The 14,065-nt window shown below is 35.7% G+C and overlaps 1 protein-coding gene across 1 annotated transcript in view; it reads right to left on the bottom strand.

The window, feature by feature from the left end:
- Positions 1-2,361: 2,361 nt before the first annotated feature.
- Positions 2,362-14,065, bottom strand: part of LOC134674080 (uncharacterized) — a 69,556-nt gene continuing 57,852 nt past the window's right edge. The window contains exons 6-9 of the mRNA XM_063532136.1: positions 7,995-8,086; positions 7,350-7,542; positions 5,921-6,075; positions 2,362-5,130 (exon numbers count right to left, since the gene is read on the bottom strand). Of these exons, the coding sequence (XP_063388206.1) occupies positions 4,999-5,130; positions 5,921-6,075; positions 7,350-7,542; positions 7,995-8,086 (572 nt within the window). The 3' untranslated portion in view covers positions 2,362-4,998. The remainder of the gene's footprint in view (positions 5,131-5,920; positions 6,076-7,349; positions 7,543-7,994; positions 8,087-14,065) is intronic.

Below are 14,065 nucleotides of genomic sequence, written 5' to 3'. Positions count from 1 at the left end.
ACTCGGCCACCACCGCTAACACCGACTTGCACCATCCCACTAATCCGGGGTTACGCGGTTAAACCATTAAGCCAGTGTCAAATTGTATTGGTAACCGTGGTAACTCCAGGTTTAACCGCTAAACTTATAGATTAGGATAGGGTATTGGCCATAAGTCACGATGAGCTCACCGTTATCAGAAATCGCAAGCAAAACAAGTCTCTTGAGATTTTCCTCGCCAATAACTTCCGATCCTTATTAGTATTTATTGTCATCGGAGGATGGGAGCTCGTTCACTAGCTGTTGTAATACTCCGTTCATTCGTGATATCAGCCGGGCTAGCACATGATTGGCGCGACAGTATTTCTTGGCACGATAGACTACCCGTCCCTTTATTATTAACATCATCATCTCAGCCATAAGACGTCCACTGCTGAACATAGGCCTTCCCCTTCTGAACATAGGCCTCCCCTTTATTATTAACATAGTTTTTGAAAAAGACGGGTAGTGTATCCCGCGAAACACTGTCGCGCTAATTGTGCTAGGCCTACAGAGCACACCGTAATTAATATGAGGAATAAAACACTAAATAAATACCGAACCGAAACCCTTCCCTCACAGAACTCGCAGATTTTCAATTCAGCATAAAAATATTTCCTTATTTTTGATGTCGAATTGTTTTAGTTTGAAAGGGGAAACACGACAAGAAAATACTTAATAGTAATTCTATTTCAGTTTCTGCGAAATAACAAGGCGATTGCATAGAGATTAGGTACGAGTAGTCTGAGCTTCGAAAATCTCCAGGATTTCGTGGAAGAAAGATAATTTAGATGTGATTGTGATTTCTTGTCGGGTTGTTAGCACACAGATATTTAAGGCATATAGTATATAGTTGACCAAATATAATAGAATGCTTAATAAGAAGTTGACGATTACGACGACGATCATTTTCATATTTTTGGACCCATGTTTCAAATGTTAGAGGGGGGGATGTTAATTTTTTTTATTTCGAAGTGAATAGATCCGATCACTTCATTCAAAAATGGTTTCATATCATAACACTCCTATTTGTTTTGAGACACGAACGACGCACCCAACGCCACGTTATCATTTAAGCAAAAAAAAATGTTTTTATTTTACCGTTCTGCTGCCATACATAATGTATGTATTCATGGCTAATTGCAGGATTCTAGCACTAACGATCACGGAGCAAAGCCGCGTACGAACAGACGGCATGGCGAAATTATAAGGGTTCCTAGTTGACTACGGAACCCTAAAAGTGCTACAAAATATATTACTCCCTTTTGGATATTATATTCAAGGCTGCCAATCGTGACGGACGGGTAACGATGGAACCCTACCCTAAGCAAGCTCTGACTTTCTCTTTGTCGGTGTTTTTAGGAGCTACAGGCGGATATGTGCTGCATACGTGCCCGGCATTTAATCTAAAAGATGTCCGCTCATACGAGTAATCGGCTTCATCACGCCTACTCAATATAGCGACGGTCCGAACCGCTTGTGTGATCGAGCGCAAAGATTCGTAATACACTATGCAAATGTATGGAAATTTATTCAAGAGTCAAAGAGCTTTCACACAAACATAAGACGGCGGAAATGATTAATTACTCATTTTTAATAAAATTTGGCCTGTTTTGTTAAATTATTTTTATCATACTATAGGTTTTCTGTATATTTATATTTAGGTATAAATAACCACATAATGCATCATTTTTGACTTAAAAGCCTTTAATATTTCACAGATTGTAGATAAAATTACATTAAACGCGTTATTTCGGACCAAATATTGGTAATTGGGAAATAAAGTTAAAACATTAAACATCAAACATCAGACGCTTTTGAAGCAATTACACTGTTCGGTCGACCGTCACTTTAAACAAATCCCAGGATCAATGGCTTCATGAGGGCTTTTAATATAGGAGTGTTCTTTGGACAGGTGTCAGCGCGTTTAATATGAAAATCCTTTGTCTACTGAACTGGAAAACAACAAGGTTAGGGTACACCCTATGTCAAGTCACAGAGGTTGATTGATTTGCCTATACCTAGCTTCATGATGTAATACTGGCTATACCTATGTATTTTCAATAAGGAATTAAAATGCCCGATTTTTTGTCATATTCATTGAAGGAAGTTTTAGTTTCAGTATACGTATACATTCGTTTATCAAAGGACATAATAATTACTATACGAGACTAACACAAATATACCAAGAAGGAGGATTATAATCCCGTAGGAGTTTAGGTGTCGAATGTAGACAAATCTAATATTCCTTTCGATTTTCGTATCGGAAATAATATTGACAGGCAATTTTACGACCGACCATTTTCTATTTTGTTGAAGCGTCTTGAATAAAAAACATTTTTTTTCGAAAAAACTGTTATTTCACATGAAGTAGATATGGGAAGTGTACATTTATGTAACAGTACTTAGTAACACAGGTAAAAGTTCAAAACATTTTCATAAAATGTAAAACTTGTAAAAAGTATTTTTAGATAGAAAAATATAATAAGAGTCTAATAGTTAACACCTATATTTAAGTCATAATGGTTACATCTTATAACATTGTTTTCTAAACAAGCGTATGAAGTAGTACTTATTCTAAGACTTAATCTTAATACTGACATTTACTTACTCGTACAATTAACTAAAACTTAATTTTATTGTGGAAATGTAAAGTAATCCAGGTAGCCAATAAATTACATTGATGTATTATTTTCTTTTAGGTTAAGTAGGTAAACATTAAAACCATCTTTGTGAATATATATAATCGCATATTGATTAATGAAAGTATATACAGTGTTAGGCAGAGGGTACATACTAATAGACGGAAAAACAACTAGTAAATCTAAATTTTTAAAAAATTACTGAATTTTCCACATTGAATCGACTAACGCATGTGTTCTATACAAATTCATGGTGAAAAGTATGTAAAGAAATGGATGTCAGTGTAATAGGCTTCAGAATCGTTGGTATTACAATCAAATGACAAATGCCCAAATTGTTTGAATTGAAAATTGAACTGTTGACGATATTATTTCTTCGTACATTTAAATTAAATTTGGCTGGTTTGAAGAACTCTTCATTTTCTCATTCGAATCCTAATTCGGGACAAAAAATGTATGTACCTATATAGTTTGCGTTTCGTAACGAAAATATCATACATATTTGTAATTCCGTGGAAGATTTTTAGGACATACGGTGAAATTGCGCTTACGCTTAAGTATGTACAGAATAGGCAAATCCAGCTATCCAGCAAATACCGACATCCGACGAAAAAAAAATCGGAAGATTACCATATAAAACAATCTAAAGTATATGCGTGTTTAGTGACTATCACTGTGTTGGTTAGATCTCGAGTCTAAAGACCTGTCTTTTGAATAAGCAGGGTATTTTATGGGTTTAATAAAATACCTTTTGCGTTTCGTAACGAAAATATCATACATATTTGTAATTCCGTGGAAGATTTTTAGGACATACGGTGAAATTGCGCTTACGCTTAAGTATGTACAGAATAGGCAAATCCAGCTATCCAGCAAATACCGACATCCGACGAAAAAAAAATCGGAAGATTACCATATAAAACAATCTAAAGTATATGCGTGTTTAGTGACTATCACTGTGTTGGTTAGATCTCGAGTCTAAAGACCTGTCTTTTGAATAAGCAGGGTATTTTATGGGTTTAATAAAATACCTACTTGAGGTTTCATCTGAAAAGTAGTAAAGAATATAGTCGTTATTGAAAAATGTACTTTGCTTTCTAATTTTAAACCGGAAAAGTAACCTTGCACTTGCAGTCCAGTTTGAGAATAACATACATTTTAAGAGAACACCTACTCATTATACTAGTTTAAGGAAGAATATACACAACCTAAAATGAAAACACTAAAGAAATTCAGTTAAGTTCAAGTATCAGTCATACCTATACATACATCAACGAAACGGAAATAAAATCAGATATTATTTAACTTTTTCCTTCAATAAATACGCTCCAAAATCGTCGTATTTCTCCTCGTAATCTATCAATCAATTTCTATCACGTTCTTAAGCGAGGTTTAGACTAGCAAAAACTTGCATGCAATTTTCATTACATTGGGGTATCTGATCAAACTTTTCAATTCAGTTTACTTTAATAGTTGGAAATGTAAGGCAAATTGCATGCAAGTTTTTGCTTGTCTAGGCCTCGCTGTAGACAGCCATGAAGATATACGGCTACACGTCGCGTCAAAAGCATTAGGTATAATTTGAATAGAATTGTCGCTCTGCGTTTCTATTGTCATTGGTATTAGAATTCTACAAATGGTAACATCGACTAGTACGAAAATACATTATCTTTGACAATTTTCACTCTATTAAATGATCAACGAGAATTTAAGCTATGCTTTCGACCAATGATTACATTTCTTTGACTACCTACTATTACACAAATCCAACATCTCATTCTAATCCAAAGGTATCTTTGGTATAAATCATACGTACAAAAAGAAAATAAATACGCGCAAAATGGTGCAAAATATTGCCGTGACACATGAAACAGGTAAAGGGTCAAGGAATATAATTTCATTACCTTGTCACAGTGACTATACATATACGAAATCGTACGAACATTAAATACTTTCACTGTACGATTTGTGGAAAATGGATTGGGGCTTGACAACCAGCGGGCGCAGCACGGTTCCATTTTTATCGACTATCACAATGCGCGTCCCTTATGCACTTACATACTTGTTAGAAAGTGACAGGTATGGTGACAAGGGATAAAAACGCCACCGTGCTACGCCGCCAGATCTAGTTACCGCGATAATATGAAAAACGCACAGCGCCCTCTATTATTTGTGTCTTCAATATTTAGCACTACTTTGACGTGTCTTATAGGTTGGCTTGTCATAAGAGCTGGCGAGAGATTTAATGCTAAACTGTGAAAACTCTTCATACTCTGCGCCAGCTTTCGAGAATCAACCTTTAACTCTTCTTTTGATATAGATATACCAGGCAAACATAAGTTTAAAGGACATGTAAATTCTCACACGACTTTGACTTGGAAATGTCGTTAATGCAGATCTTCTGGAGCAATTCCCTCGCGATACTGAGCGAGATGTGTGTCCGGGAGCTAGCTAGTTTCGATGGCTTCGATTCCTGGAAAAAAATATTTAATTTCTACTTTGAAATTGTTCAAATAAAATCTGTAATTACTGGAAGAGAAATTTTCCGACCAGTTCTGTGAAAAGGCCATTAATTATGCCAATAATCCTGATGGTTAGCTTTGAACTCTATGACGGTCGGGCTTTAGATTTATTCAAACGAAAAATCTTAATTGATTTTTGGTACTGATTAACTCTGTTCGCTGATTTGGGAGTTGTGTTAATTGGATTTTCTTTTAATCTCTGGGATTAATATTTCTTTTATTGTCTGTAGCCTTCAATTTCGTGATCTGAGAATTATAATTTGACCTTCGAATTTATTTTAAATTGATCTGTCTAAAACCCTATGCAATAGAATTAAATAGTAAGTAATTCATAAATTCCTTAATCATTAATCTTTGTAGCAAATTAATTATTTATTTATCATAAACCTTTTATGTATTTATTTTAAACTTTATTGCAGAAGAACAAACAAGTATAAAAAGCGGGCTTTATGCTTTTTATATAAATTATAGAAGCAAATGGTGTTATTAAATCTATTGTTACTAGCGATGGGCCTCTTAGAAGCTAATTCTGAGACCTGACGTTGTAATGCTGTGTCACCATGATGATTATCGGTTGGACCTCTCGACAGCGCAGTTATTCTTTTAGCGGATCTCAGAAAGTGAGTATCAGCAGAGATGCAATTCTGTACTTTGACTTCTCATTCAAGTTGGATCGTAAAGCGCAATCGATGTCATGAGCGCTGTATACACTCAAGCAGTGATCCAACTGCAGAATATTACCTGCTTCCCGACCTTCTTGGCCTGCTTCTTCTCGCGGGTCTCCTTGAGGCGGATCTGCTTGAGGATGCCGACCAGCAGCTCGTCCACGTTGTGCTGAATGCCTGACGACGTCTCGATGAACTTGCAGTCGCGGGACGTCGCTAGCGCTTTGCCCTCTGCCACAGATAACATTATATCACTACACCTTAAACAAAGTCTGTCTCTTTGTTCGCGATAAACTCAAAAATTACTGAGTATTCATGCGATTTTCAAATATCAATAATGACTATTGAGGAAGGTTTAGGTGTTATGGTTTTGTGTAATCCGTGCGAAGCCGGGGCGGGTAGCTAGTACTATAACAAATATTACAGTATCATTGAAACGAAGGGTTTATCTAAAATATATCTATATCTTATTAGCTGTTAACATTGAGATTAATGACACCGCGTAGGTAATTAGGTAGCATCTACCAGATAGGTATGCACAAATGAACCTACAGAGACTTCAATACAGTTGCATTAAACCAACGTAGAAACTCCAAACATTGCAGCAATAGTTGCAGCAGATAAACTCAATTTTACATACGCGACTCTACTAAGCCATCTAAAACACAAGTATAACACAGAGCAGACACAACCAATATATCTGTGTACAACTCTTGTGCCTCAGATATAAAAGTGATTTTACATTTTGCGGTTCAGTAGTACCTACCTACTCGTATGTTGTGTGAGTGTTCTGTATGTACGGTACACGCGAGATTGAACCGCACTCACGGAGCCTTCCATTACTATATTTACTCAGGCCTGTTTGCTGAAAACTTGAACTATCTGAACATTATTATCAGAGATATTGCTCGGATATATTTAAGGATACCATTCTTTTCAGTTATAGTATAAGTATAGCTATTTTTAAGAACTTTTACAAAGAATCTGATCCTTTAAAACATAAAATAATTAAGTACCTTTCTAGTGTCATATTTTGGCTGATATTATTATAGTCGCAAGATTTATTGAGCAGTCTAGATCTACTAAGCTGACAATAAAGGTTCGGCGAAAAGATAGTACACCTTATCAAGTTTTAGCTTTGAGTTCGAGCGAGATAAAAGTGCTTTAATTTGCTATTGACGCGCAGTGATACTGATAGTTTAATCTCAATTTAGTAAGTAGCCATCAACCACTGGTTAACTAGATAATTACACACAGAATAATTACTAAATTCAACTTTTCTGTTTCTATTTTGGTAGTTGATTTTCGTCCATACATTTTTTTGTATCAAACATTTGTTCAGCCAATATTGTACAACTTTTAACAAGCAGAATATGCAAATTAGAACCTAAGGTGTACCTCGTTTTAAGGCAGAAATAATTAATCGATTTCCAAGACCCAAGTGACCCCTTGAGTGCTCCGTGAACAAAGTTTGTACGGATCACTAAAAATAAACAGTATCTCACCATTAGTGGACACCTGTCTCGCCCGAGCCAAGTCGGCCTTGTTGCCAACGAGCACCACAGTCCGTTCCACCGTGAACAGCTCTCTGGCCAGGTACGCCAGCACCTCGCCGGCCCGCGTGAACGAGCTCTTCGCCACCACCGAGTATATCACTACGCAGGCGTGTGGCTCGTAGGTTGACAAGCAGTTTTCCACCTGGATAAAATATGCATCTCAAAATACGTAGTTTAGCTTAGGCAGCTAAAGTAGTTTATTTTAGTCTGTATCAGACATTTGACACTTAATTTACTTCAAATTGTAGAATATTTTAAACGCGCATTAAACTGTCCTATTTATAAGCAAACAGCTACAACTACCTACCTACAAAGTAACATTATTGTGACAACGTGATTTGAATAATCTGATACCAATACTTATAGTGAAAATGCAAAATAATTAGTTTTTATTTCTAGCAGTAATGTTTGTATCTCCAGTATCAATCCATTTGAACTCCTTTACAGACATTTAATCACAACAAATATATTTAAGGCCAACACGCGTATATATGTCAGACGGGGACATTTACCTGTATCTACATTATAGACATTCAACATTGTGTAAAACTAAGTGCCATCCCTCTTGATCAGTGTGTTTATTTGATTACTAACCGACATTTCAGTACTGGGGTGGTCGATAAATATAAGCTCAGACTCTTCCCCGTCCAAAAGTACTGACACTGACTTCTCGCCGAATTCATCATCTGCAACAACATTTATCAGTTAATGGAACATTAACAATCTAAGGTTAAAGATCTGTTAGGGAATTGGGACCATCAGGATAGGGACACGATGTCTTATAACGACGACTAGTTACGATGTCATCACTGTCATCACGGTCTGGTTACTTTTGAAAACTCGTATCTCACTCAAGTTTGACAGTTTATTTTCTTCGTAATCAAAATGCTGAATTACATCATCTGTATTCGCTATTTTCTAGTCCTTTGATCAAATGCAAAGTGAAGAACAATGGATATTATAAATGTAATACCGCTCTTAACTCTAATTCTCCAATTGAATGGTTATTTATAGGCAACATTTCAAAACCTATGTTTCGCGTGAGCGCTCATTAAACACTATAATCGCTTAGCACAATACAATTTACCAAGTATTCAATTTAGTAAAACCATTTAGAATTATATTTTGGTGAATTAAATATTAGCCTGTGTAAACCCAACATTATAGTTATCTAGCTGTATATCAAGTATCTTATTTGTTACTCAATAACAGATTAAAGAACGAAATATGATAACTTTTAGTCAGCTTACCAGGAACAAAGCGCATATCGCACGTGTGTTTTGATATGTTCAAAGCAAGCCGTTTCAAGTTGACAAATCCTTATCGTTTTCACTGCGTCTACCACACGCGTATCGTCGTTTACGTATTCAAGAAGAAGTAAATAAAGACGTGTTTATTTTCTAACACTTCATGGTTCGTGCTGACACAGCGTGGATCTGTGTATTTTCGGTACATCAGCGAGTCTAAACATGCTGCTATTTGTTGATACACTGTAATGGACTACGCGGCGGTGCCGGTATCGGACTGTTTATGTGTACATTAAAACTGTTGATTGAACATTTGTGGACCTTATGCCTACACGATAAAGTTTACGCATTGGCAGTTAAGAGGATAGTGGACTTCTTTTCCATACAAACTGCCTACGTAACTGCCAATACACAATCCAATCTCCAATCTGCCAATGCGTAAACCTTATCCAGAGAACAGGTACGTACTAGTACGCACGTATAAGCTTGGAAACATCCATAATTATGATATGACACATTTTCGGCCCCAATGCATTATTCCACATGTAAATGCTTCCTTGTTACGCAATAGGATTATAATCTGTACCTAATTTCACCCCAACATCATTGGGCTCGTCTCATCACCGTAAGAGGATGAAAGCGTAATACGTGCGTTTACGAGTACGCCTAGCACGCAGAGCTGATTCAATTTCCTAACCATTGGGATTTATATTACCTACACAAGATAAAACGTCGTACGGTAATGTGAAGCTCTGGGGGAGATACGACATTTTGTTAATAAGCAATGAAAGGGTTATGTATTATGAGTGTACGTATAAATATGCCAATTAGGTACATTGGAATTGGATTTTGAAGTCATTATTTAGATCCCATACCCGCCAAAAAAGCTTATACTAGGTTGTACGTTTTATTATTTGCATGCTCTACCTACCAATACTTATAAATGCTCAAGTATGCGTAATATTTTTGGATACCTACCTGGCATATATACCTTCGATTAATAAAACAATTGCAATTTATGTTTAAGTTGATGTAAGTATATGGGTGAATCAACGTTCATTCGATATTATACTATTGTATTCAAGTTATTGTGTATCAAATTAATTATCCTCTGATAGCTTAGCTTAAAAACATCGTAATACCGGAATGTGTCCCTAGTCAGCCGTGTATTCCAAGTTGAATGCAAGACTTCACTTCACTTCGCTCGCTCGTTCGATAAAACCATGGTTTTAACCTTTTGAACGCCAAACGGCGCATCCATTTGCCGTGCCACTGACGCCAAGGGGGTAAATTTTAGTTTTGTGAATAAATAATGCCAACCTAAAAGTGGGGTGATTTTCAGTAGATTTTCATCAAAAAACGATCGACGTCAAATGCCGTCTTTGGCGTCGTTGTCACGATTTTGCGTTGACGTCAATTGCCGTCTGTGGCGTTCAAAAGGTTAAAGTGACCCAGGCGACCGTGACCACGGTAACAATAACAAGCGACAAGAAATAGTTAATTCACCTAATATGTATATGCTAAATTATTTTTTTCCAAAAATGTTGTAAGTGGTGGCGGAAAATATTTCCGGCATTGTCGGTCGTCCCGTATTTTCTAATCTTCCTGTACATACTTTAGACAAAAATATATAGAGCGTATTTGGTTATCTTCAGTTTTAGCTAATATTTCATTAACCAATCACTCCATCAGTTAATTCTAGTCTTAAAATGATTTTAGCCCTTAAGGAGTTTAAGGTAGGTAACAAACCCATTAAACATTTATGATTTAATAAAGCTAATGGCGGTCTGCTTAAGATGGGATTAATTAATGATTTATGAAACAAAATCCGATCCAAGATAATTTCTTCCTGCGCGGAATAGCTACTCGTACAAGACATGACCTAAAAGTAAGACGAATGATAAATGAAACTTAAATTCTTCGTGAATAAATAAAAGGATAATGGATTAGTTAAATTTCCTAAACTCAATACTAATGATAACACTTCAAAAAAAAATTACACGCACACATAATACACACAAACTCTAAAATCCGTTTTTGTACAGTCGGGATATTAAGTCGATATTGACAAAGTGCAAAAATTTGTCCGTACATTAAGGTAGGTAGGTAGATATTTGACTTTGATTTTACCCAGTCATTCAACATTTTTGACTCAAGCGTTAAAGTAATCAAGGCAAGACACATGTCAGTATTCTAGGATATTAACATGGTACCAGGATTAGGTTGACAGGAATGTTAAGGTCGGGTGTCGGGAACTTACCGCGTTTAGCTTCGCCAACGTGAGCAAGTAAAAAGAAGTTGTGTTATTTACAAAAAAGTTAGCGCCAGTCAGCCAGAATTAGAACTAAGGTTGCATCCGCGGGCGTGGGCGGGAGCGGTGAAAAGCATTCATTAAACCTCCTGAACTCCTGGTCGATTCAGATTTGACAAATTTGTTACAGTTTTGAACTGGTTTTGATACGACATTGAAGATCGCTCTAGGTGACTGGCATGTGTAATGAAGTGAAAGTCTTGCGTGGGATGCTTGCCAATCACCAAGGCGAACATCAGCATCGTATCAAAACCAGTTCAAAACAGTAATAAGAAGTTAAATCTAAATAAATTGATCTCCAGCTGTTGTTAACAAGTGAATTTTGATCCCGTTTCAATATAGAGACATCTAGTGATTTCGATGATCGATATTATATTTATCGAGTATATTATTTTATTGACATAATTCAAGTACACAAGACAAGCAACTAGCAAGTTATTTGTTAAAAGGTTATTTGTCAGTAATATAAATTTTATCGGTCTTTAGTCCATGGAGGCGGCTATTGCAAATGATTACGTGAAATGAAAACACCATTAAATTTATATTCCGATCGCGAGCATTTGAAACAATAACCTTATTATCATTTTCCACTAACTGACAGCTGTCCACCGGTAATGAAACAAATGAAAGTCCATTTTGAGCAAACATCAATTTGCGGAATTTAATATTATCGATAAAGATGGGAGGTAATGGGAGTTCTGGCCACCTTGGCAAATGGCTTTAAGTGGGGTAAAGTGGGTGTCACCAAAGTACTTTAATAGCAGGTACAGATTTTGAGCTTCTTCACGTTTTTATAGCAATAAAAAATGTGTGCGCCTTTTATAAAGTTAGACCGTAAAAGTCTGCAGCGATTTTAATAGCTCACGCAGTGCAAGTGTCATTTTAAACGTCAAACTTCTATGAAATTATGACGTATAAATAACACTCACACTGCGTGGGCTATCAAATCCACTGCAGACTTTTATTGGTGCGACTATATGTCTACACATCGTGGACTTGAGACCGAGGTTGCTATGGCGAATCAGGGAAAATTTTAAACATAATAACTTCATGAGGCAGCCCTACTAAACTGCTGCTGCTACAATAGCTAGTAATAATAAGCAATTCATTTTGAGTTTATGACAATGCGATTCTTGTGATATTATCGAGATATTGAGGATCTGATTTAATGTATCAGAATGATAAAATTGACTAAATTGACGTGACTACCATAAATTCACATTGATGAGTTTAATGACAATTCATATTTCATTTTTGAATGAGTTGATATACGATAGCCAGTTCACCATCTCTCACTGTGGCGACTTGAGTAGGTAGATAATAGATTTCGGTTATTTAAAAATATTTGAAAACAAAGGCTGTTCTCAAATTTGTCTCAATAAATACCAAATATAATACGAACGACGTGTAGCAATTTTAAAAGAATTGTAAGGTTATTAACTCCCGCCCACGCTCCGCTCTATTGTCTATGCCCATAACCTGTAACAGCAGCAAAGCTATGTCTAAACTACTAGGACTCGTTAATACTAATTATAAAACTAAGTAAACTACATAATTATTGTAATATACAGGGTGATTTCGGGGTCGTGGAGCAAGAGAGCCAGACATCATACATAATCCAAAGATGAGCCTAATGATGTTGTTAATTATTGTTTATCACCAATAATGATGATTATTTTCCAGGTGACAAGTAGGAAAAAACATTTTTGCATACAATTTGGTAACCCTACTCAATGTGACATCTTGTCGCTTTTCATACAACGTATGTCAAAAGTCATAGGGTGACCATAATTACTTAGTATAGCATTAATTTTCCTTGAAAAATAAGAATAATTAAAGTAATTATCTTTTAATCAAATACTACCATATGATAATGTGGATCATTTACAGAGTCAGAAAAAGTGGTTCTGGATCACGACCCAGAAATCACACTGTATTAAGTTAAGCAGGAGAACTGAAAAATTAATAGTTAAAATTGTTAGATATTTCTATTTACACTACTAACAGGTAAAATTCTAACTACCAAAGGTATTAATTTAAACTTGAAATAAGTGAAAACGACTACCATTTGTAAACATGTAATAAGCAAGCGGTATCCGTTTTTATTTATTTTACAACTTAAGATAATTACTATTAACATGCAGTGTATCAAGAAATAAATACGTTGCGCGTTGATGGACAGTACAAAGCTTTTAACCTCGTACCGCCCACCATACAAAATTATAGCCACGGAAATTAGAATCTTTTTGTATTTTCAATTGGGTTGAATTTCATTTATTCAAAAATTTTACGAGACAAATGAAATGCTGTCTAATTTATTTTTTATTAAGGTTGACATTCCATCGAAACTGATTGTACATCCTAATGTATATTGGGCGGCACGAGGTTAAGCGTGTTTATACTCGTATCATATTCGATACCCTTATCGATTTCAGATTACATGTAAATTGTGTCTTCAATACTTTGAAATATGTACTTTTATGCAAAGATATGTGAAACGAGTGGTGTTAACTAGAGAGCTGGATATGCATTGATTTATTTGTGATGCGTAGGTAATAAATAATGCAATAACATGCAAAATATTACATAAAATTGAGGAGTAAGAAAGCAGCTCAAAGCAGGTGATACAAATCTAGATAAAAAGTGATAATTTAAGAACGATATAAATAAATTTGTATTCAGCAGCGTAATATGTGGGAAATGGATGTTCATGTACGGTATTAAGACTGTTGAGTCTATGAGATAATAAATATTACAACTACCAGGACTGTAGGTACTCGTACCTTGTTAGCTTAAAAAAATTGTTGTAAGAAGAATTGATCAACAACTTAGGACTTTTACCCGCAAAAACATATATATAGATAACCAAGAGAGTGAGAATTGACGTGACGATAGAAGTTTGAACTGAAGTGTGATGAAACTAATGAACGAGTTAGACCAAGTCGAAAAGGCTCACCAAGCTCTCAACTTTGACTTGTTGATTATAAAACTTCCTTTCAAGCGAGTCAACAAGTGAAACAGCCATAATAAGATAATATCAATCGATTGTATCGTCCCCTGGAACGCGGGCCCGCTCGAGCAGTCAGTAATCTATTACTACGAACCCT

This window comes from Cydia fagiglandana, chromosome 19 (genome assembly GCF_963556715.1).
Source record: "Cydia fagiglandana chromosome 19, ilCydFagi1.1, whole genome shotgun sequence".
Classification (NCBI taxonomy): Eukaryota; Metazoa; Arthropoda; class Insecta; order Lepidoptera; family Tortricidae; genus Cydia; species Cydia fagiglandana.
This window is presented reverse-complemented; position numbering and strand designations above follow the sequence as displayed.